We start from the raw sequence: 26,428 nt of genomic DNA on the forward strand, positions 1-26,428 counted from the left end.
CATTAAAAAAAAACACATTCTTTGACCTTTATTTTTTGAAAATTATCTCTTTCAAATGTTGGCCGCGGCTACGTTTCAGATAGTCCATCCTCTGAGTCCAATTTTCTATGACTCGTTCGAGCATTTCAACCGGTAACTGGCGAATGACATGCGTGATTGCCAAAACTTAAAATTATCTGCTCACCGAAGTGTTCTCTCAATAAATCCATTGATTGATACGATGTGTGGGAAGTGGCGCCGTCTTGTTAAACCAAATGTCGCTGAGATCACGAGCTTCAATTTCAGGCTTCAAATAGTCGATTATCATGACGTGATAAAGGGCGCCTTTAGCGGTTACGTTCTCACCGGCATAATTTTTGAAGAAATATGAACTGATGATTCCACTGGGCAACAAACCACACCAACGCCTATTTTTAAAATGACAGCTCTTGAATCTCTTCAGGTTACTCTTCGTCCCAAATACGGCAAATTTTGATTGTTTACTTACCTATTGAGCCAGAAATGGGCCTCATCGCTGAACAAAATTTGGTCCAAAAACGTTGGATTTATTGGAACTCTTCAAGAGCCCAAAGATCGAAGCGACGTAGCTTGGAAAGGTCACGCAGTTTCAGTTCTTGCACAAGCTGAATTTTGTATGCCCTCAATTTAAGATATCGACGTAAAATGCGCCAAGTCGTTCCATACGTCAGTCCGAGTTGCTGCGAACGGCGCCGAATCGACTTTCCACGGTCTTCGTGTACTCTATCAGCTACGGCTACTATATTTTCATCAGTTATTATTTTATTGCAAAAACAAATTTGGCTGACCGAATACCAGTCAATGCTAAGCAGCTGTGAAAAAAGCCAGAGTAAGTTCAGCTTCGATAGATGAACGTGATCGAATGTTGAATGTTGATTTTCTTTGATTAGGAGAAAATTAAACTGTTATTTATCTATTTCTGGGCTACATGCTGGAACCCTGAATCGGTTTCTATAGAGATTTTTGTATTTGATATATCATTTATGGTCAGTATGAATATGTAAAAGGTGCTCACAGCACAGTAACATTATTCAGAATTGCCAGGTGATTTTCGTATACTCTTAGGTTAGATTTGTCTCACTTAGACAGCTTAGAATACCAGTCCGTTGCAGTACATACCTAGTATAAACCTCTGAAAATTGAAATTAAGACCCTTATGAATCGACAAAGCGCTTTGAGGCTAGCACAAATTTGTTGAACCGACTAACAACAGTCGGTTTCGGTTATGTCTTTTAGTTAACGGAATCTAAGATTACCGAGATATTTTAGCCTCTGTCTTGCAAAGGCTGAACAATAGAGAAAAAAGTGTGTAGATGTTGCCACTTCACTCTCCTCATATAACTTTGACAACTAGCGTCCGACGAGATTTAAACCTTACTGCATGAATGCCTAATTGACAAAGTCCAATAAGAAGTCTTCCGGTTGCGGCAAGATGACCTTTGATCAGGGCAAATTAGTAGTTCAACAGATCTCTTGTCTTCTATTCTAGGCCTGTGGCATCTCACAATCACACAACAAAAACAACATCAGTATTTTGAAAACCACAAATATCACGGCTTAAGTAAGAATGTACTCAGTTCAAAGAAAAGCAAAACCTAAGTTTGTTTCATTGCTGTTATTCAAAAGTGGGTTGAGCTGTAATCTTATAGCCTTGACAGACGGCAGCGTTAATCCGGATTAACTGCGCACTTAATCAGAACCAAATTTGTAGGTGACAGACGGCAGCTATGCGAGTTTGAAACTCTCATAAACAGCTCATAGAAGATAAAGATAAACATTACGGTTGTTAGCCGACCAATTTTTACCAAACCATTTTTTATTACAAAAGCATATCAACACATTATTTTTAAAACTGCATCATAACATAGAAGTTTGATTGATATTATATTGAGAATTTGATAAACAGCTGTCAGGGTTGCTTGTATTTCATTCACAATAGATGAAAATTGGCCATTTTTAATAATGTTGCCAACGAAAATAGAGTTATTTTTGGATTCAGCAACGGAGTTAGCTGTAACTCCTGAATTAATCCCGAAAAATGCAATTATCTTTCATGTTATTAGACTGCAATGCTGCTAAAATAATTGAGTTTTTCGTACCTTGGACGAATCTCGATATATATCGTTCTATTTCATATAATAACATCGTTCCTTCTGTAGTAAGCAGATGATTTTGAGAACTTCTCCTTGATGATAATATAAGAGCAGTATCTAAACCAAATAATAATAATATTTAAACTAAAACTTCATAGACTCTCTTTTTTGAATGGAGAAATGCTATGGAAATCTTATCCCTAAATACGAGTATACTGAAACTAAACCCCTAATGGTCTTTTATTGAAGCCTTAAGTGCACTTTCCATGGAGTTGAAACTACACACTTCTTATCTGAATTATCACTTTGCCTTTATATCTCTTTCTCTGTTTTCTTTCTCTTTCTCTCTATTTTTTTAAATACCCTTTTGACCAACTGTTGTTTACCTCCAACTAATTTCTTCTTTCTCATACTCAAGTCAGCCTAAAAGAGCGGGTAAAGTCGATGCGAATAAAATTTAAATACATTTCGTTTATTAGCGCCCTTCTTGGTCCACTCATTTGCAATTGGTTTTTTCATGCTCTGCTAATAGTTGAAATGTATACTAACTACATTCAGTATGGTCGCAGCTTGTTGACAATTTTTGTAATTAAAGTCTGAAGGGTTAAATGCCCAAGAGATCTTTCCGCTGTGAGATTGCTCTTTTTCACTTTATTTGCATGCAAATTGGTACAAAAGTAATATTATGCTGTTGTATTTAAAAATGAAAGTCGTGAAAATAAATTATAAAAATAAAAGTGAAGAAAGAAAAAAGAGAAAATAAAGGTAAAGAATGGAAAAGGGAAAAGGAGAGAAATGAAATGAGAAATAATATTAAGAATCAAAATAAATAAAAGCGCAATATTTGCGCCAGAGGAAACAAGCTGAGTGGTGTCAGTGTGTGGGTGCTTGCTGTAAAATGCATAAAGAAAACAAAAAAGTGTCTGAACAAATAATTGACCCTCCAGAGACACGTGCACTCGCCGGCACTGTGCCAAATGGCAGTTAATAAATTTTTAATATTTTTATGTTTTTCTGTGTGTGTAACACGCGTTCGCTGATAATTACGCATTTCGCTTGGCGGAAGATTACAGAGCTGAAGGGTTCACATTTTATAGCAGTGAACATATTATTGGAAAAAGTTGCATGCAAAACTTTTCAGATTTTTACTTTCCATTTTTAAGGATAAAATGAAATGTAGGATTCTACGATTAGATACTTCTAATTTAACGATTTTGCGTGAATTTTGAAAAAATTTCAATATATTTTAAAAATATATAAAATACAGTAAAGTAGTTAAAAATGAATAATAAAAAATTTTATTTATTTTTTTGGAAAAGAAAATTAAAATTTGATTAAAAAAAAATTTGGAAAAAAATAAATGAAACAAAAATTGTTTTTTTTTTATTATAATTTTTATTTTGAAAAAAAAAATGTTTATTTTTTTATTATTATTTTTATTTTGAAAAAAAAAAATGTTTTTTTTTATTATTTTTTTTCTTTAATAGGTATTATTTTTTTGTTTTTTTTTTTGAAATTTTATAAATAATCTAAGCGTAAAAAGTTATTTGCTTGACAGCCATTTTTCGCTGCGCTGTAAAATATATTTATACTCGTCTGAGTTCACCGCACATTTTTATTGCACTCGCATTCAATGACCACACTTTTCCGTTTTTGTTCACACATATTGACCGCTGAAAATTAATTATAAAAAGCCACATTAATCTACCTCCATTATGTAAAAAGTAAAATCGACACTCAACCGAAACCAATTCATTCAGTAAACCGTAAATTGGTTAACCATTTTGTCAGAGTTGCATTTATGGCGCCATTCAGAGCCGCAAATTTGCTGACGCATAAAAAGTAGAACAAATATGGAAATAGGTTTGATTTTGTAAAAGCGTGGGCACTTTAGGGTGTGCTTCAACTAGCAATCGAAGTAATAATACTGTTCTAAGTGATTTTAATATAACTGCAAAATATGTTTATTAAGTGTGACCCACAACAAGTAAAAACGTCTGTACACTACGACAGCACAGTGATACAAAATACTACAAATGAGCTCAAATTTCACTATTTGATGACGAAATGCAACTGTTTTTTTTATTTTAAATCCAGCTGACTTTCTTCACATCAACTTCTCGTTTTATAGTAAAAATTGCAGGTTAATATTTTGCCTTCTTATTTGATTTAAAGGAGACTGTGATTTACTCGCGCGATATTACATATGACGATCATATTCTCACTCGTTTTCAATAACTAAATCAATAAACTATTCGAATTGGTCGTTAATTGAACCACTCTGAATATAACAGCATTCAAATAGCCGCCACAACTTCGTTTGCATGAACGGGTTCGATGAACCCAATTTTCTAGTACTTTTTCCAATAAATCAAATCGCATGTAATGGATGGCATGTGCAATATTGACGCTTGTAGAGAGCATGGTTTATTGCTAAAGACCAATGACTACAACAAATCTCAGAAGATGTAGTCTAATGGTGTTAGATTTCTTGAAATAATCGAATCTCCGAAACTTCTCCAAATAATTCGGTGGTTGCACGTGCTGTGTGGCACGTGGCCCCGTCTTGTTGCAACTAGATGTTGTCAAGATCAAATTCTTCCAATTGCGGCCATAAGAAGTTGGTTATCATCGATCTATACCGCCCTCCAGTGACAGTAACAGTGTCACCAGCTTCAGGCCTATCTTGAAGCAAAGGACAATCTGTAATGCAAAAATGGTATCGAAAAAATGGAGGGTCGTTATGTTCAGTATACCAACCCAACTAATGAACCATATATGTTGAATCAAAATCACAAAATATGTCTTTACTATAGTAAGCCGGGGACTTTTCAATTAACCCGTTTTTTGAGATACACAAGACAAGCAATGAAGGGCGGAAAGTCATCGAAAACTTGCCTCGAGCGAGTCGTTCATCGCCCTCTGTTAAGGACGATGGAGATAGCAGAGAATCTCAACATATTATTGGATTGATTCATCACATTTTGTTTAATGCCTCGGGAACGAAACGTTTCAATGATAGACTCGTACCAAAAGCCATGAACATTTTGCAAAATCGACGTGGAATAGAGGTCGCGAATGTGGGTTTATGAATATGACATCGATACTGCTCAACAATTAAGCTAATGGCACACTAAAAATTAACCGAAACCGTAGAAAACTAAAACTCGCTAAAGGCACTGAAGTTCAAGCCTGCCACGAATAATGGCAAGTGCACTCATATGGAAAATTTGATCAAGCATTCTCATGTTTGTATTGGCTTCGGAGTCTGTTTTGAAGGCGATAAGGAAGATTTGCATTAAAGCATGTGAAAATATATTGAAATCTGATCACCCTAGCAATTGCAAAATATTTTATATTATGCATTTACTCATTTCTACGTATTTAAATTGATTAATATTGTATATACGATTATGTAATACTTTGTTTCAAACTTTATTTTAGGATTTTAAAATTAATGGGCTTTGCAATGATGTCACTATCAGATAAAGTAAAGCAAAATAAAATATAATTTGTATAACTTATCTGCAAGGCCGCTGTTTTCATTCGCACAAATGTTGACAATTTTATTTTATAATAAATAATTTTATGGTTTTTAATAAAAGTGGTGAACTGACATGGCAAACCAATAAACATAAATATATATGTCAACAGACTATATGCGTATAACCGTAAGAATTAAAGTGCAATACAAAAGTTGACAGTCCAATCGTGTAATTACGGTAATTACAAAACCAAAAACTCACAATCAAAGCGTTTTCACACTGTGTTACACAATTTCATAAATGCATTTTCTGTTTATTTTGGTGATTGGTGTCATATTTTCGAATAATTTTGGGTGAATTTTGCAGGTGACTAAGTCCGGGCACCGGCGCCGGTGCCTACAATATACGCAGTAAAAGTGCACGAAAACTTGTTTGCTTGTTTTCCAAAAGTCTCCTTTCGCACAGACACCAAATGTGGCACACGAGGCGCGTCATTATTTGTGTTTTACAGTTATGGCCGTGCGGTGGCTGGCGTAATGCGTTGCCTTAATTTGTGTGAAATTGTGTTTGAAAGCGACCGAGTGCGGGCGTTGTGTCGAAAGTGTATAACAACACAAGGCAAAAACAACAAAAGCGCACGACTTGCACTTCAAACGAAATGAAAAACGCAACATTGGAAGCACACACAAAGCAACGCATGTGTGGGTGTATGTATATGCACATAGTGATTGGCATAGGCCCGCCAGTGCGTATACGTAATGTTTACGAAATTGCATTATTTTTTATGCAACGAAAAGCAACGCTCACTCGCCGCACACCCATGCGTTCTCGTGTGGCATCAAAGTGTCGGCATTCTAATTTTAAACACAATTTATGTTTATATTTTCACTTCGTTTGTGACGTACACTTGTTGCACGCACATCGGCTTTCGATCTGTTAGCTGATCCATCGCAAGATCGCAAGATCGAAAAGTGAAAATATAAAATACATGTTGATAGGCACATGAGTAATCGATATGATTATGTAAGAACTTTACAGATGTTAATTTTTGGTCTGATGATATAATATTTTCGGCTCTTTTAATGCCAGCTAGTGTTGCAACAGATTAAAATTTCATCATAGCATTTATGACATACCTATGTATATAGTATATTCATGTAGAATATCTGAAAAATTTTAGTTTTTTGTTCCTGAAAAATTCTGACATATTATTCTAGGGCATTATTCACCACAAATACGAATAGCTTATTATTCAGATGTTCGTCCGGTATTAAAACTTCAGCATACAGCATATTGACAGTCGCAAGGAAAAAATTAGGTGTGGTGAGTTTCTGCGTGGTGATTTTTTTGTGGTAAGTTTTAGTGAATTATGATAAATGTGCTAATTGGTATTGTAGTGCTGCAAATGGGTAAAAATTAGGTAAGGTGAATTTCTGTGAATTCAGTTTTATTGTGGTGAGTTATGGTGAATTATGATAAATGAGCTAATTGGTGTAGTGGTTACAGTGTTGTAAATGTGAAAAAAATCATTTGTTTGGTTTTATTTTAACTAAAATCTTTAACTATGAAACACCACCTCTACAGAGAAAAATCTACAGTAATGATCTTGTTTTCGAAAACTGCAGAATCGCCTGATTAGCATGTTATACATATGTACATGTGTAAACAGCTGTTGCGGAAAGGTTTGGTGTGGTGGGTTTAAGTGTGGTGAATTCAGTTGAAGCATAGCAAATGTGGTGTTGGAGTTTTAGTACGATAAATGTAAAATTTTCAAAGTGGTGAATATATTTTTATGTAAATAGCCGTTGCAGTAAAGTCAGGTGTGGTGAGTTTAAGTGTGGTGAATTTAGTTGAAGCATGAAAAATGTGTTGTTTATAGTTTTAGTACCAAAAATGTAACAAATTTCAAAGTGGTGAATATTTATACATATGGTGAGTTTAATTTTCGCACAAGTTTACCACTGGAAAACCCTTCACTTACATCAAATAATTTTACAATCGCATTCTTGGTTTCGAAAACTGCAGTATTACGTGGTTTATCGAACAATTTTACGCTAACAAAAAATTTCTAGGGCCTTGAAGCTTAAACAATTTCTAGTTTTTGCAATAAATAAATGTACGTAAAATTTTCCTAGGAACAAGCAACTTTACTAAGAATTGAACTAATAAAATCGAAAATGCGTACGCATGTGTGACCCCAGATAACGCCACAAGCACTAATCTTGTACTTAGAGTTTGCGATATAAGTTTCTACGAAATGCTTGCTTACACTTTTTATCGACTTTCAAAACTTGAGAATAGACATTAAAACTTCTGCTGAATGCATTGAGCTAGCGGTTAACATAACTGAACAAGTAGATAGAAGTATATAAATAAAAGTATATGTGCATGCTTTTGGAGTCCAAGTAGCCCATATGCAGCTTTAAACAACCTAAAAAGTATATGTAAACACATACAGAGAGATTATTTTTCTACAGCCAAAGGGTTCTTAAGCAGACACATGCTTCTTCTATGTACCCTTATAATCACAAATAATTTTAGTTACACATTTGTTCAGTCGATGCCAGATTATTGATAAAGCACTCAACTAAAAGCTCATGCATACATTTAAACATACATATCTACATATAAATGTAATATATTTGTGTGTGTGGGTTGCCACATCGAAAAAGGGTCAAAATTGTGTTAAAAACGTAAAGTGATTTAAATCACTTTTTTAAGTAATTCGCCAACATGCTGACGCATTCTAATCTCTTGCATACTTTTTGGGGTAAGCTGCGGATTTTCGGTCTATATACATACATAAACATTATATATATGTATGTGTGGTGAGATTTTCAAACAGTTTGCAAAGGCCTCTTAATCGCTGATGGAATGTGTTGATAATATTTGTTTACGCACGTGTTAAGCTTCCACAAGCGCCGCAATTTATTTCTAAGCCTTTTTGGAAGTTTTGACAGTTTAATTGAGGTTTAAGTGGCGATTATGATGATAGCTACATGTTTAATGAAATATTTATTTATTTTTTAGTTTTGAATAACCAAGGGCTATGAGTAAGAAGTAGCATTTTTAATTATCCCAATGGATTAATTTCCACTGAATTGAAAAATAATATAAAAATATATTGAAATGGCTGTAAAATAAAAAAATTTAACTAAAAGCTTCAGTTTTTGAATATAAAAACCAAAAGAGTAAGAATAGAGTAATTAAAGAGTCAATTTCGTATAAAGAATACAATTTTTAATAATCTGACTCTAATTATTTGGATTTCAAAAAGTCTTATGTACCCAACGTAGTCATATACTGTAAAACAATATTTCCCCAACATAGCCAACAAACGAGTCTGAAAGCTGTCTTCGATGTAATGAAAGCTCTCTTTGATATAAATAAAGCTTTAGTATGAATCATCGAAGGATATGCAATAACTTCTAATTGTGTCAGTTCTTCACAGTAAAGACAATTTCGAAAGCTGTAAATGCTTCAGTGAAAGCATGCCTTGATCTTGTGAAAGCTTTTTATGCTCTAGTGAAAGCTCTCTCTACTATGCCTTAGCGAAATAGTTAACCTTATTGAGTCGGATCTTTATAAAAGCGGCAAACGAAACGAACGAAAGCTCGGCTTGCTCTAGTGAAAGCTTTTTTTGATATAGTGGAAGCTCTTGCATGCTTTACTGAAAAATTTGCAATAATACCCCACAGAATCAGATCTTCACAGAAGAAGTAAGTTCGAAAGCTTCTAAGCTCCAATGAAAGGTTGTTTTCTAACACTATTTAGACCTAACTCATACTGAAAACTTCTACTTTAATTGCTTTTGAAAAAATTGCCTACAATATAGCGCTTCATAGAAGAAACGTATTCAAAAGCTACTTACGCTTTAGTGAAAGCTATCTATGCAGACACGCAATAGTTCCCGATAAAGGTAGACTTTGACAAAAGAAACGAGTTCGAAAGCACTGTATGGTCTAGTGAAAGCTCTCTGCTGAGTTCGAAAGCTTTTGAGCCTTAATTAAAGCTCTTTTTCGAACACTATTTAAACTTGCCTCATGCTGAAAAATGTACACATTTCTATCTTAATAGCTTTGCCTACAATATAGCCAGCCATTCATAAAAGATTCGTATACAAAAGTTTATTACGCCTTAGTGAAAGCTTTTTATGCTTTTATGAAAACTCTTACACGTTTTAACGAAACATACGTATTAGGTATTTTCAAACAAAGTCGGACTTTTACAAAGAAACGAGTTTCTTAAGCTCTGCATGGTCTAGTGAAAGCTCTCCGTCGACTTTTTTTAAGTCAACTTCGTACTGAACATTTTCTTCGTACCTTCTTTCCTTCTAGAAAAAAAGCCTTGAATTCTGATCTAAATACACTTTTGATCATTACCGTAAATTTCATCTTAAAGAATATATCTAAAAAATCTTTCACTTCAGTTGATTGATAGTGACGCTTTTGCTGTTAATCTCGCTCTTTCTAAGTCTGATTTTTAATTGCTTTTTTGTTTCTTTTGTTATTTTTTTGTATCAGCCACGTTTCTCTTTTGTTAAACTTCCTCATTGTAATTGCCTCTTCTTGGTCCCTTTTCTATTAGCAGCTTTTTCGTATTGCTTAATGAAGATTGTATCTTTTCAACGCCACAGCATGGAAATTCAATCCCTTTCAGCTGAAGACAATGTTGACGATGAAGAAAAGACGAAGTGGAGCATTGTTTTTGTTTGTAGATGCTGCGGCATTTGCCTTTGTTTCTGATTCATTTGCGGTCAAGCGTGATTTAGGTCTCGGCTGTCATTGTTTTGAGGCAGGCGTTTAATCAGTGTGTGGGCGTGTGCATGTCATCCTAAATCGAGATATGCTTTATCTGCGTCTTTCAGCACTTGCCGCAAGCCTTGAGATAAATGGCTTTAATTTAAAGAACAAAAACGATACACTCATATTTTTTAATAAACTTGAATTAAATAGAGGTACGAGTAAATCAATGACAATGAAACGAAGCGTGTCTTCGCAGAATTCCAAAAAATTATTTCAGAAAATATTTCATAAACCTTTCTGCTTTGAACTCCTTCCACTTATATCCACTACCCAACCTTCTCTTATTAATTGAGTTTGCAATTATTGCGATTCTGAAGCACACTGTTGTAACATATGGACTTTACATTGTTTCAAGTTCCCGCCCTCGCTTTCAGCTGTCCACTTTGCTTCGCATTTATTGTTCCTTTCCTTATATCCCTTGCGCCCATGCATATTTTTACATTCTTCATAATTTATGTATGTGTGTTTATACTGCCGAATTTTGCTCCTTCTCTGCTCATAAATATTTCATTAACACACCTTTTGTTCTGCTCTTTGTATTGCAGTTCGTCGGCTGGGAGGAGGTTTCACGTCCAAATACTCGCGCCGAAATCGTGCAGGCCATGCGTCGTATACGGGTAAGTACAAGCAACAAGCAAGTCAATATAGCGCACAAACAAATGTATATATATGAATTTTTAAATAATTTTCATTGTGGCTGAAACAAAAGATGACGTAAGGAAGGTGTGCAGCAATTGACGGTAGTGCCTCTTACAGAAATATATATGACTGCAAGGGAGCGAAACCGTCTCGGTGCAACTGAATTTTTTTCGAATTTACAGTTTTCAAATGTTGTTCACTAAAATATAGAAAGTAAGCATAAGCTTTTTATCTAACCTATATCGAAAACCGAGTGGCTCATCACGATGTTTCGATTTGTTTTTAATGCCACAACTACGTTGACAGCCTAAAAAGGCGTTGTTTGGGAACTAAATACTTTAGCAAGTGTTTAAAAATTTTGAGGGCATATTTAAAAATATTTTAAAAATATATTACGTTAAAATTTTTGATGAAAAAAATAAACTTGGACTTCCAGTGAATACAGCCTTATCTGTTGATAACGCCTAAAAATTCTCTTTGGAAGGATATTGCCCGTAGAACTACTTACAGTCGAAAGAGTAACGAAAACTTAAAAAATGGTTGCGTTCAAAAAAGTTGAATTTTTCGCAAAATTTTTGTTGTTTTCTCTACTGCCTAGCTGTTAGGAAGCCGTTGTAAGGAGCAATATATACAGAATGTGTCTTCTTCTTCTTCTTCATTATTGGCGTAGACACCGCTTACACGGTCATAGCCGAGTTTAAAACAGTGAAGGCTAAAGTTTTCTTTTCATTGGGGGCGTTTTTTTACGCAGCGGGTCCCAAACTCAGCGCACAACCCTGTGAAGGGATGGTTCGCCTTCTCACTTTAGCGCGCCTTCAAACGGATGTTTTGTTGGCTATCCAGAGGATACTTGGTTTAAGATCGAAAGTCGTGCAGTGCACTCAGATTACTGTCGATTAGACTTCGGAGTGAAATGATGGAGCCATGCTTCATTCATTGTCACATATTGATACACTTATTACACTTGAAAATTTCCTAATACTGCTCCAAATCATCAACTCGTCGTTGTGTTTGATCAAAAGTGAGCTCGCGCGGCATCCACTTTGCACAGAGCTTTCACAGACAACAAGTTTTCGGGATTGATAAGATGTATATGATGTTTATTTCCCTGGAGCAGTGTTCGGAAAGTCGTCATCAAGCCAAATTTTTGTTTCAACTGTATTTTTTCCATTCAAAAAGTAATACTTTATCAACACACGAAATTCTTTTTCCCTCTCTTTTTCATAATAACAAGAGTTGCTTCACTCAAAATTATAAAATTCATAAATCAATAATCGTAATAGTTGTGCTATTTATGTGTCAGCTGGGGACTTTTCACTTAAATTGTTAATTATATCTTTAAGGAGATTTTTTTATTTAAAGCGTTCATAACTTTCTGAACCTCTTACCGAAATAAAAAAAAAAAGTTGGTAACCTCTAGTATGAGCTTTCAAAATTTGTATTAGTAGGGATAAATGGATATGTTTTTCTTCTGTGCAGAGCATTTCTACGGTTCGTCATATATTTCTATCCATACATACTACCAATATTATATACCAGAATATTTCTAATCCACTTTGTTAGTTCCACAGCAATTATAGTTCTTTTCAAAGTACCTTTTGATCAAATTCGACCCAAAATTTTAAAAGTTTGATATTTCTGCTCTCAACTGATTTTCCTTCTGTAATAAGTTAATAAGATTGTTCCGGGACGACTGTATTTTCAAGTAACATTTGATATCTCTGGCGGTGGCTATTTAAATGATGTACCAACTGGAAAGTAAAGTAATTTTATGTAGCTTCATGAGAGATAAATAGAAATTTTTTTATGTAATTTTCAGAGCGATAAGAGATGAGTTCAAAAAATAATTTTCGCTGTCTATAAGTTTTGACCCAATTCAAAAAAAAAAAATTGCTAATGCTTTTAAACTCCATGTTAAAACTGGTGAAATTTGTATAATGACCTTGCATAAAAGCTTTGGACCAAAATAAAATTATTGTGTTATTAGAAAATAGTTGATTGCCATTCAAGTATTAACTGTTTTGAAATTTTCTGAAGAAGACAAAGAGAATTTTGGGGTAAAGTGTGCAATGCATAAAAAACTGACGCTCAGAAAATAAAAGAAAAGTTTTCGTTAATTTTAACTGCCTAAAAGTCCTCAAAAACGTTTGAAGAAAAACCTGTTGAAAGCTACTTCCAGTCCTGAGTTCAAGATTAGACGTCTAATAACTATAAATATTTTTCTCACTTCGCACAAATACCAAAGTGAAACATTTTACATCGCCAAATCAATATCGAGTTAGTAAAACTTCTACCAATTTCATCTAGTGGACTAAAGAAAAACAGGTGCTTCTTGTTATCCCACTTCAGTATTCAAAACTTAAAGATATCATGTATTCGAATTTAATTTCAACTTGGCCACAGCTTCTGGTGATGTTATAGTAAAACTTATATAACAAGCATAGAGAATGAAAAAAAAAATTTTGCTCACATTTATCATTCTATTATGCCCAATGCCTTTCAATTTGTGTCAAAACTAAAGCAATTTCTACTAATAAATCCCCTGAGCAGGTGAGATACCCTTATTTGCATAACAAACATTGACACTTTAGGTAACCTCAGTTGATGTACACTCTGCAATCAACCTTAATTTACGTAACATAACAAAAGGTCATTTAAAGTATAAAATATTAAACATTTCGGCATTAAAATTAATATTAATGTCACTCATACGCCACGGCAACCCCAAGCGCGCGTGCACACAGACCGCCCATGAAACAACGTGCCGTAAGCCAGAAGCCAAATAACGCCCATACACACAAACACAGACACAGATACTAAGTAGTGAATTGAAAGGAAATCTTGTGGCCTTTTGTATTCACATGCTGGTGTGTGTGTGTGTGTGCGTGTGAAAGGACATCAACGAAGCGACAAAATCAGCATTAGCAGCGATCCTGGGAAGTAGCTGTGATTTGATGTGTGCCCTGTCACACGCCCAGCAGCGAAATGAAAGGCAAAACAACAACAACAAACGATAGCGTTAGATGCTAGGCTGCAGCAGCAACAACAAGCGCTGCAGTGTTGTTATGACACATACATAGAAGCGTTTATATGCAATGGTGGCAGCGGGCCACAAAGATGATTTCTGATTTTACAAATAAAAGGAAATTTTTGGGAAATGACAGTGGTCTCGTTATACTAAGAGCTTTCACAGTTTCAACGCTCGTCAGCTTGGCCAGCACACAGCAACTGCCGGCAGTCGGTATCATAAATCAAACGGAAAAGACTATTCAGATTTGTATGCGGCATGTGCCGGTTCTGCGGTTGCCTGAGCGCCTGCGTGTGTGTGTGTGAGTGTGCGTGAATGCCTGTGCGTCCTGAGGCGAAACGAGTGAGATTTCAAATGTGCGTACTATATGGCTGTGTTTGTGGGTAAGTAAGTATGTGTATGTGCGTGTGGGTGTGTGTGTGTGTGCTCGCCTGCCATGTCATTGTCATGTTGGACAAAAGGATGTGCTGCTACTCAGATATATCAATGTAGACTACCGTTTCCTGCACTGATTTCCAACACATGCAAGCAAGCACAAGTTAGATGTGTATTAGGATGGTAAGAAAATATTAGAAATAAAATTTTAAGAAAAGTTTTGCTTAATATCAACAGAAAACAAGAGAAAGCGTTAAGTTCAATTACATTAAAGCTATAATACCCTTCACAGGTATATTTTTTATAGCATAATATGGCATAAAAATAGCTTTATCATAATTTTAATCGATCAGTTTGTTTGACAGCTATATGTTATAGTAGTCCGATCTGAAGCATTTCTTCAGAGATTGTGCGGTTACCTCGAAAAATAATCCGTGCCAAATTTCGTGATGATATCTTCTCAAATAAATATGTTTTCCATACAAGGATTTGACTTGGGATAGTCAATTTATATGGCAGCTATATGTTACAATCGTCCGATCTGAATATTTTAATCGGAGATTGTAGTGTGACCTTGGCTAATCATCTGTGCCAATTATCGTGAAGATAACTCGTCGAATTGAGAAGTTTTCTACACAAGGACTTGATTTTGATCGATCATTTGTATGGCAACTATATGCTATAGTAGTCCGATCTGAACAATTTCTTCTGAAATTATATGGTTACCTCAAAAAATAATCCATGCCAAATTTCATGAAGATATCTCTGCAAATAAAAAATTTTTCTATACAAGGTCTTGATTTGGATCGGTCAATTTGTATGGCAGCTGTATTCTATAGTGGTCCAATATCGGTCATTCCAACAAATGATCGGCTTCTTAAAGAGTAAAGGACGTGCGCAAAACGACAGAATGATATCTCAAAAACTGAACTGAAGGACTTGGTTTATTCGAGTGCGCGTTGATTTCGTGGAGAAGGTTCAAGTGCAACGAAGTTATTAAAAATCAAGGGCCCTCTATCTAAAATGTGGTTTTTCGAATGGATCCATTCCATTTAGGATTTTAGATGAACAAAGTCAAATATTTTGAGTTTTCGAAGATAATTTTGAAATCTAAAATCAGACTCAAAGCTGGTATATTATAAATTGTACCGTTATATTACCATTTGAAATACTTAAATTTAAAAAAAAATATTAATCCTAGTTCATATGAACCACCCTAGTGCACATTTACCTTTGCACCCTTACATATTTGTGCAAATATTTGCAAACGCTGTTGTTGTGGCGCATGCAACCATCAAGACGTTTAACATTTCTAAGGAACAAGTTGATGGAATTCAAACATCTACTACTTCTATGCTTTGAATAGGAATGACTGAAATGATGCTGGTGCTGCTGCGGAAGAAAAGTAGACATGAATGCCAAGCATTGTTCGCATTTACATGCAGCGCGCATACATACATATTTACAGACAGACATGCTTGGCCCTTGCGGCTGTGCGGGGCTAAGCTTTCATTTCTTTCAATTTGCTACACCAACAGGCGCAGAGGTCTATCTCTGCGCACATATGCCGAATGTAGAAGGTTTGTAGATAGCATAAATAGTACATTTTTTGTGTGGACCCAGCACATTTTATTGAGATGTTTGAATGTGAGCTCGTTTGAAACAGATTTTTTTTAATCTTTTTTCACTGGTGTTTTGTAGCGCCGGTATGCATATTTACGTCATTTGTAAGCTTGAATATTTAAAAATAGTAAAGTCTTTATTTTTTGTGTGTACTTAGTGGTAGTGGTTTAAATTTTGAATCTGTAGATATGCATGTATTTTGTAAGCCTGAAACATACCCTTGTCGTGTGCTTCTGTCCGTATATGAGTGTTAGTTTAAGAAAATATTCCTAAAATCAAAAAAATATGTATATTTTGCATAACTATTATTTTAAACACATACATATGTATAACACTTTTAAAATATTTTTTAATATAATCCCGAAAGTCCGGGGTTTAAGTAAAAATTCCAAATATTACAAAGAAATATATAAAATTGTGAATCTCTAGCATTATCGTTATTTTAAACACCAATCCCGAAATTTTGACTTTCTAGTGAAAATCCCGAAAATTTAAAAAATGTGAACCATTTAAACTTTCTCAAAATAATCCCAAAATTTTGGGATTTTTAGCAAAAAAGCCGAAAAATTTTTTCATTTTAAAACGTTCGCATTATTGTTATTTTAAACGCCTACATATGTACATACCATTTTTTTTAATATAATCCCGAAATTTCTGTGTTTTTAGTGTCAATTCCGAAAAAATATATTCTTAAAATACAGTCATTTGAAGTACATACATATATTATATTTATAATATTTAAGATAGTCCCGAAATTTCGGGATTTTCTGCTAGAAGTCCCGGCGATTGAAAGAGTTCTTGAATTGTTATTTTATGAATTTATGTTATATATGTATAAACAATATTGAATATAATTCCAAAATTTCGGGATTTCCCATTGTTAATCCCAAAATCTCAAATTTTCTTTTGATGTTAAAACTTGATATTATTTCATCTTTTTTGGCTTAATTACGCTTTATTCAAAATTTTACACGTATCACATCTGTATATTGCCTCTTACATCTTATTCTTGTTTTTTTAGACGACTCAATGATTCCTCTGTTACCCATACATGCATTTTCTTCTTATTTTCCTAATTTGGCAACACTTGCTAGATCTGACTCTCTTACACTCATTCACTCGAATTAAGCTTTTCAACGATTTTAGATTTCAGAATGTTGAAATTAGGAGAGCTTCGCCTTAACCAAGTTGATCTTCCTTCCGATAAATCTTTCATGGAACCTTATAACGAATAACTCATGAGCATCTATATTAAAATTTTTCGAGTTTTATCTTCGAACCGATACTACATTTTGAAAGGAACTCAGATATCCATCGACGATCACGTCGACTGAGGATTGAACTAATAAGACCATAAATAACTCTTTATGTTTGATATATTGGATCACTGAAAATATTGACCAGGTATTCAACTGAAACTCTGATTTTCTAGAACTAAGCTCCTTTTCATCTCAGCTATATGATAAACAATCAAAATGGGTATTATGGAGTGAATAGTAAGGCATAAAAGGGCGACCAGATATTCAAAAATTTTCAACGCTGCCACTGGAATGTCAATACTAATCAATATAGAGCGATTTAACGTACTTTACATAATGTGCTACATACAAGCTACAGATATATAAAAAAGTGATCTCCTGGGGAAACAGGACAATCTTAAATTTTATGCCCTGAAAAGGGTGTATTAAGTTTGCCACGAAGTTTGTAAGACAAAGAAGGAAAGTTCAGAGACTCTATAAAATCATACTAATATTATAAATGCGTATATAAGTTTGTTTGTTGCGCTTTGACGCAAAAACTACTTAACTGATCATCATGAAACTTTGTATGTATACTCCTGGAGGTACTAGAAGTAAAATAGAATATTTTATATTAAAAAAAGATAAAAAAAATTTTAAGAAAGATAAAAAAATTGTTTGTCGGAAAAATCGTCAAATTTAGCTACTTCAACGCCATCTAGCATTACAGTAATGAAGTTTCAACCATGAATACTGTAATATCGTCCCACTGTATTACCGTCAAGCTTAGCTTTTTAGCTTCGCTGTTACTATAAATAAGGCACAAGGACAAACATTACAGGTAGCAGGAGTGCATTTAGAAAACCCATGCTTCTCTCATGGTCAACTTTATGTAGCCTGTTAACGTGTATCTAATGCCCAGAATTTACACATATTTGCACTCGACGGGAAAACTTATAACATTGTCTACAAAAATATTATAGATTAATACTTTGTATTTTATTTTGATAAATTGTTAGAATTCAGAATTATTTATTTTTGTTATGGTGAAATATATTTTAACATTTGTTGTTGGATTTAAATACGCATATTTTAAGGTGTTGAAACTTCATTGTCTGTAGTAATTTTTAAAAATTGTTGATCTCAGCCAAGCAATAAAATTTAGTTATCATTTTGACTCATTTCTACTATTATACCCTTACCCTTTATCTTTCATACTTATTTAATGGCTCCAATGCGGGCGAAGCCGCGGTTAAAAAGCTGGTATACTATATTCATAAATGATCAGCGTGACGAGCTGAGCCGAATTAGCAATGCCCGTCTATCTACATATACTAGATGAGATGTCGACCAGATATTGTTAAAATCGTACTACATAGTACATAACTGCCAATCAATCAAAACCAATGACTTGTTTGGAGAACCCTTTTATTAATGACGGATATTCAGGCTTCAAGTTAAGCCTTCCAAAACGTAAATATTAAAATATGTTTCACAAAAACGTGAAGTCTGACTTCATATATCATAGATATTGGACCGATATAGAAAATATTGCACGGACCACCAGCAGTATTGACAATTTTTATATGGCACATTTACTAATTTTGTCTAGCCAATTCCTTAATTCGCAGAAGGTCTACAAATTTTTGCTCGGGAAGGACTTAGGTTTAGTTTAGTTATTTTTTCAGTTAGTTTCACATTTCAGAAACATATGTTCCGAAATTTATCTTTCAAAATTTTAATTTAACATCCCATATATATTGATGTCACACACATATTGCCAACAAATTGGAAAATGCATATAAAATATGAAAGAATGGTTCGCCTCAAAAGCGAGAAACTGATGTGCCAATCATCAAAGCTAAAATTCCATTAAATTATGCAGAAGTAAGCATGTGTGTGTGTGTGTGCAGGAATGAGTTATTAAAAACAGCTGTGAACAAACAATTTGCTACACAAACGGCAACAAAAAGTAAAAAAGACAAACAAAAAGCAACTTTGTTTCCGGTTCCGCTGCTGCCTGCATTCCTTATTAATTTTTTATGACAAAACACACACACATATGCAAACATGTAAACATAAAATGCGAGCATATGCACGAAGACCCTCCCTAAATAGCCAATAAAGAAGCCTGCAATATGCTTGGGGGCAAATAAATAAAGGCAAACTGCCAGCGGTCAAAATAGGCGCATATGTGTGGGTATCTGAAAGCATATGTGATCATCTCCTTGCCTACGAGTTGGCTTGATAGCCAATTTCCTCACACGCACACACACACATGAACAAAGCAAGCTTTTGCGGCAGTCTGCTTGCCTTCGAGTTCACAGTAATTTGCCATTTCTCATTATTTTGCTTGCCGCCTGAATAAATTGGGCTTTTGAAGTGCATATTCGTAAATAAATGCTGGCGGAAAGGGCTTAGTTACAACACAATTTCAAGTTCATTTCGGCCTGTGGCAGCAAGAAGCAGCAGCAGCGGTAATTTCGACACATTTGCTGTCTCTGAGAGTGTCGGAGATTGTGTGCGAAGCACCACTGTTGGCCGGCGACTTTGTCGACTGCCTGGCATTGACCTCAATTTGTCTGCTTATGCGTATGTTTGTATGGATGGAAGTATTAAAAAATGGGCCTTTTGTTGTTATAGAGATAAATAGTAATCGATTCGGTGTTTTTGTTATTCCAGTTTCTTGACCGTTCCGCTTAACTTCATTATTTTCTTATTATGTGGGGCATAAACATGAAATGATGGCCCACAAATAAATATATGAACATATAGTATATTTAGATACATATGTATATTAGTCTTTACACTATAGTTAAATATGTATGTATTTATATTATTAATTATTATATAGAATTTATGTATCGTACACTGAGAAAAATTGTCTTCTTAATTGGTGGATTTGTATATACATGAATTTATATGTACATATGTATTTCAGAAAATATTTATAAAGACTAGTTTCAAATCACAGAAAAACCAATTAAATAATTAAGTGAATGTTGCCACCTGTCCGAAAATTATGAGTAAAATTTAATGAAACCGAACATTCTGCAATAGAAGAGTGAGCTAATGAAAAGAAAAAAGTTTAAGAAATTTCACTGTAGGAAATTCTTGAAGGGTTGCCACCTATTTAAAAAAAATCCGTGAATGTCTTTTTTTTCAAAATAAACAGGAAGAAAGTTTTAGGAGCTACACGTTACAAAATATGTTCAGCGCAGGGTTGCCACCCGGTAAAATTTTTAAAATTCTTAATCTAATTGAAAAATTCAATTTAAACCAAAATGAAGCTTTAGAAGTTATAATTAGAAAATATTTTTTGAATTTCGTTAAATGAAAATTTTAACGAAAGAAATTACCAAACATCTAAAATAGATTATCTTACTTAAAAATATCATCCTCAAGAAAATTGATTTCAAATTAATTTAAAAAAAGAAGTTAATAAATGAGTCAGATAAAGAAAAAATATTCAATTCACAGGTCCAGTAGAAATTATTTTATTAGGAAAGTTGCCACCTGTTTGAAAAAGTAATTTAATATTGTCATTTAATAGGAAAAAGAAAAGTTTTAGAGGACTTCACAGATTAAAATTTTTTTGGTAGAGTTGCCACTCATTTAAAATTGTTAATAAGTGAAAAGTAAAATAACATATAAAAAAAGTAGAATTATGGGGGAATATCAAACTGAGTTTTGAAAGAACTTTTGTTTCAGAATAATATTAAAAGTGTTGCCACCCTTTTGCAAATAAAAACTAAATTCATGACATGTAAAATAACAAAAAAATGAGAATATCGAGGAATATCAACAGTGAGTTTTAAAAGAATTTTTACTTGAGAATAATATTTAAAGTGCCAACTTTTTGAAAAAAAAATTAGCGCATAAGTCCACAAAATAAATTCATTTTACAAAATTGGTCTGACATTTTAGGTACAAATTAAATTTTATATGAGCAGAGTTACCACTGTTTTTCAAAAAAAAAATATATAGATACATATATAAGACTTCAAAAATCCCCCTTTTCCACAGAATCTTGTAATTACATTCTATGATTCTTGGCTATCAGCTGCACCTTTTTATAGAGATTAGAATCTTACTGTATCTTACTACCGAAAAAATTTAGAAGCTAACGTCAAATATATGCGGAACCACCAAATATGTACATCAAAAGGGTAATAACACATCCATATGTTCAAGTGCCTTACAGGACATATGTATACCTATATGTATGTCTAACATATTCAAATTTAAGGAGCGTCGTCAAAAAAAAAGCGCTTTGAATTCGGGAAGAATACCCGAAGCGGCTAAACCCTCACGTAGAGATACGCAATTCGACTTTAATCCTTTGCATATGAAAGTGTTGCGCTTTTTGCCTTCCATTTTGCCCCAAGCATACAAAGAAGAATGCACATATGAGTGTTTAATACACATGTACCGTTATATACAGCCATAGCAACGAAAATAACGGGCTTTCTTCGGAGTTCGCATTGTGAATGTGAATTATTGTTGGAATGACACAGAGGCGAACTAATACGCCCACAGCACACAGCAGGAAGGTATTTCAAAACTTTTTAATGGGATTCAAGGAGTTGTCGAGATTTTGCTCTATTTCTATTTTATTCCTTTTTTTGTGGGATAAGTAGGAAGTCGAGAAACAGAATCCGAGCTCGCTGTGAACTCGAAGTGATTGCAAAACTTTGATAAGCAGAAAATTTGCGAAAAATGTGTGGCGTAGCGGAGTAGAGCGGCAAAGGAATTGCGCCAAAAGGTAAAAGTAGCTTGTTGAAATACGCAACACAATAAAATGCCGAGCGCAATGAAGCCGAGATAACGGCACGACACGAAAAATGCGGAAAATAAGCTGTGTGGCTGGAAACTTTTTGAATTTATACTCGTAAACATGCTTTGGGTGGTGTAACGAAATGTAACTGTAAACTTGAGCTGCTTGTTGTCTGAAACTTGAACAGTCGCTGACTGTAAATGCTTGTTGTGCAATTCTACTGTTGCTTTTGTTGGGGATGTTTATATGTATGTTATTGTTACAATGGTTCTAAAATAGCAAATATTTTGAAAATACAAAAAAAAGGAAATATTAAATAACTGATAATGTTTTGATAGAGAATAATATGAGAAGTTTGTATCTGGAAATATATTATTCTGCAAGGAATCATAACTGTGATTGATGTCAAAAATAATCGTTTTTCTCGTTAAATTTTCTTACACCTCAGCTTTCCGTGGACATATAGTATATTTTTGATAATAATCATACATGTGTGATGGATGAAATTTTTTTTTATTTTCTTAAGTATTGATGAAATTTTTCGCGTTTGGGGTGAATTGAAAAATTGATAAAATGGGCGAGTGAAATCGAAAATTTCATACTCTGCCAATTTCCAAGGATCAAAAGCGGAGAAATAGCTACAGGTGCAAAAGTTTGTAAATTATATGAGGTCTAGGGCAAGATTTTACTTGGTTCTTTCCGATGTATATGACATAAAGGCAACTGGAACTCCGAAAATCTGCCTTTTAGGTACCTGGGGCTGTAATAATTGTCGTACAATTTAAACAATTTTTGGGCGGTGACCTACTTTAAGTAGTAATTATTCGGGCAAAGTCTTATCCGGATACATCCATTTAAAAGTGTGTTATATGGGAAGTAGGCGTGAAAAAAAGATGCGCCCGCGTAGGCAGGATAACTCCGTACAGGATCATCTAAAGTGAGAAAATAGACGTTTTACCTAAAACCTTAACTTAGAACTTAGACGAAGGAAAAAACTGAAAATTGAAATTTTGGCAGACATTTTTACAAAAAAAAATAAAATTTCAGTGAAAATTTCACGACATTTTTTGTTTAAATAGTTGTAATCAAAAAAAAAAAAAAACATTCTCTAAGCCTTTAAGAAATTTATCTCAAAGACCTGTGTAAAATTTCATGAAGATCGGTTGAGTAGTTTTCAAGAAATCTTAGCCTAGCTCGCACAAGTTCTCAAGGTTATATCTATTACTCGGATCAACTTGGAAATTTAGGAAAATATTATAGAGGTATTGTAGAATTTCATAAGACAATAAAAAAACTGTTTTTTTGAAATTCGTAAACCGATGTAAGCCCTTAAATTTATTACAAGACCGGATTGCGCCTAATTTTTTTTTAAATTTTCAACCGTAGATGCTCTTCCGTAATGCAATTCATTGTACTAAATAACAGCCTTGTACCTTACGAGTATTGTGGAATTAAATTATGGCACTTTTTCAATTAAAAGAGTTTTGTGAGCATGGGGACCATTCCAATGATTCCGTCCATCTACAATACCTATTCTACCTCGATCCCAAGGAATATGTATACCAAATTTTATCGAGATATCGCAAGTTTTACTCAAGTTATTGCTTGCATGGATGGACGGATAGGCAGAGGGTCACTGAGAATTCAACTCGTCTAGTCATACCGATCATATACATATAAGTATATATATATAACCTTTATCTCGATTAGTTTTAGGTGATATATACAGCCGTAATATGAATAAAACTGGTATACTCTGTGGCAACATGTTTCAAGGGTATAAAAAGTCACCAATACTGCTCTTAGAAATATGCAAGTTCTCAGATATTGAAAAGAAAGACGTTTTATAATTTTTTGCATTATCATCACCGTGATATTTGGTTCATAGATATATCAGCAAGATAAATGAATCCGAAGAGAATATGAGAAAACTATCACAAAATGGAAAGTAAAGCCAAACACAATAACTACAAGGTCTACATGGTCTGCATGGTTCAATAGACAATGTTCAAGTTCTGCCGATCTGAAGTGTGTGATTTATTAAGAGATGATATATTATATTATAAGCAACATTGCTGTGATGGTATCTCCGTTTTGATACAGGGTGCCAGGTCACAAAGGCAACGAGGGCAATGAGATTGCTCGGAGTGTCAAGAGTGGTACACAGTAACTCGAAAACGTGGCTTCCCGATGTCAGTTGATAAAAAGAACTGTAAAAATATGATTCACATGAAACACTCACTGGTCACAGTCTGGTAGCGGTACAAACCTGCAAAATGCGGCTGACAGATCGAGAAGACTTCAGGAAACGTCAAGAGCAAGGCTGCAGTGATACAATATAGAGCATCTCTCGTGCATTTCAAGCATTTGGAATTGAAACACTGGAACATAGTTTGGGAGGCCACAGAGCCTGTTGAAATTCGCGTCAAGCGCAGGTATCCTAACGAAAGACTTCTTTTCATATACTATGTAACAGTACGCCATTTCGTATTGCAAGAGGACAAAACTGGCTATGCTTGGCTTATAAGCATACCAGGCTAACCTAACCTCACCTACGATATATAAAAACTTTGTTTTGCTTTGATGGCATATGTAATGGATATTTGTAAAAAGTTGCGTGACATTAGTCATTTATATTATCTTAATAGACCCTAGTTTTTTTTAATAAGAAAGAAAAGTATTATTGACGACAACTGTATGACCCTCAAAAATAAAATAACATAATAACAGTAGAACCAATCATACCATTTATTTTAACATTATCCTATCGTATTTTAACGTTGTCTAAAGCCAACTTCTTACAAAAAAACTTTTGTTGAAAAACTTATCTTCTTTATTCTTTATTTTACATATTAGGTATGTTTCTTTGCTAGAACAGGATTAACTCCTAGTGGTAGGCAATTTTTTATTATAAAGGTAATACTTATTTTTAAACTTGTAAAATGTTTCAACAGGTGAAAAGATGTAAACATATAAATTATTGCAACATTTGGTAACAGCTCATCTTATATGCTCCATTTGAAAAGATGAGGTGTGTGTCCTTGCTAAAATATTAATCACGCCTAATTGTAGGCAGTCCATTAAAACTTTGAATACATTGTTGCTATATTTTTGAAGAAATATGTTTTGCAAAATATTGCTTATAAAAAAATAGTTCTAAACAGACGAAAGAACAGATTTGATTCGAATATAAATACCAAAATAATTTAATTACCATCAAAGGAGTCAAAAATGCTTATAGCCCTTCTGAATTGTTCTTTCTAAAAACCTCAATATGGATACGTAACTGATAAAATGAAATGTAAATATTAATCAGTAGAAATTCATATTTTCGAGATTTAAAGAAAACTGTTTGATATGCTGCTTTACTCCTGCCAAGTCAATCAATATGTGTACAAAGAGGAGGATACACATTGCCGTCAACAATGGCTTATGTCCCTGCACACTTCCCCAACTAACCGATTCATTTGCCATTGTCAACATGCTGCTTGTTAGTTTCGTGCTTTTAATGATGGCAGCCACATACATATATACCTACAAATACACCTATAAATACATACACTATGTATGTGTACAAATGTATTTACATGAGCTTGCTGACACTGCGACTAAATTGTTTGCTACCCACTAGAGCACACACACATATAGCAGCAGCAGCAACGGTAACTGCAGAACACTTTAACACAGGCGTCAATATTAACAAAAGGATTTTTTTCCTTTTTCGCCTCAATACCCAACCATCAGTCATCGGTGAGCATATGTACAAATATTTACATGCAAACTAACACATATGCAGGTAGGTACATAAGCCGACAAAAAACTTGCAACATGTCAACAACAGCACGGTAATCGGCAGCTAAGCTGACATTGATGTCAAATTGACATGAATAACCAAATCCGACTTGAAGTCAAACCCCAAGCCTCCGACGCTTTAGAGGCTTCTACACAAATCCTTTGTCAATGCTGACAAGCGTCATATGTGAAATACATTGCATTGAAAAGGTTCGGAAGCGAAAAATGCATTGATGGGTTGCTGCCTGAGTACGCTTGTGTGTGCGTGTGTGAGTGTACTGAAAGTGACAAATTGAAAGATTTTCAGCTGACGCTCGTTGATTAGTGGTGTAGGCGTAGAAAACCGTTAACAGTTTAATAGAATAAAAGTGTCAAAATCAAATTGAAATGCTGACGGCGTGTAAGATGAGAAGAGTTGATTAATTGGTTACACTGAGAAAAATTTGGCATAGCAAAATAAAAAAAAAAAAAAACAAAAATAGGGAATAATTGTTTGAAAACTTTGAAAAAAAATTCAAACAAATATTCTAAAAAAAGCTAATACAAAGTTTAAAT

At 34.1% G+C, this 26,428-nt stretch overlaps 1 protein-coding gene across 2 annotated transcripts in view; it reads left to right on the forward strand.

Annotated features, from left to right (window-relative positions):
* Positions 1-26,428, forward strand: part of LOC126761066 (capon-like protein) — a 324,975-nt gene that overhangs the window by 238,613 nt on the left and 59,934 nt on the right. For both annotated transcript variants that reach the window (XM_050476992.1, XM_050476991.1), the window contains exon 3: positions 10,947-11,018. In XM_050476992.1, coding sequence (XP_050332949.1) covers positions 10,947-11,018 — 72 coding nt within the window. The remainder of the gene's footprint in view (positions 1-10,946; positions 11,019-26,428) is intronic.

Source organism: Bactrocera neohumeralis, chromosome 6 (assembly GCF_024586455.1).
Source record: "Bactrocera neohumeralis isolate Rockhampton chromosome 6, APGP_CSIRO_Bneo_wtdbg2-racon-allhic-juicebox.fasta_v2, whole genome shotgun sequence".
Classification (NCBI taxonomy): Eukaryota; Metazoa; Arthropoda; class Insecta; order Diptera; family Tephritidae; genus Bactrocera; species Bactrocera neohumeralis.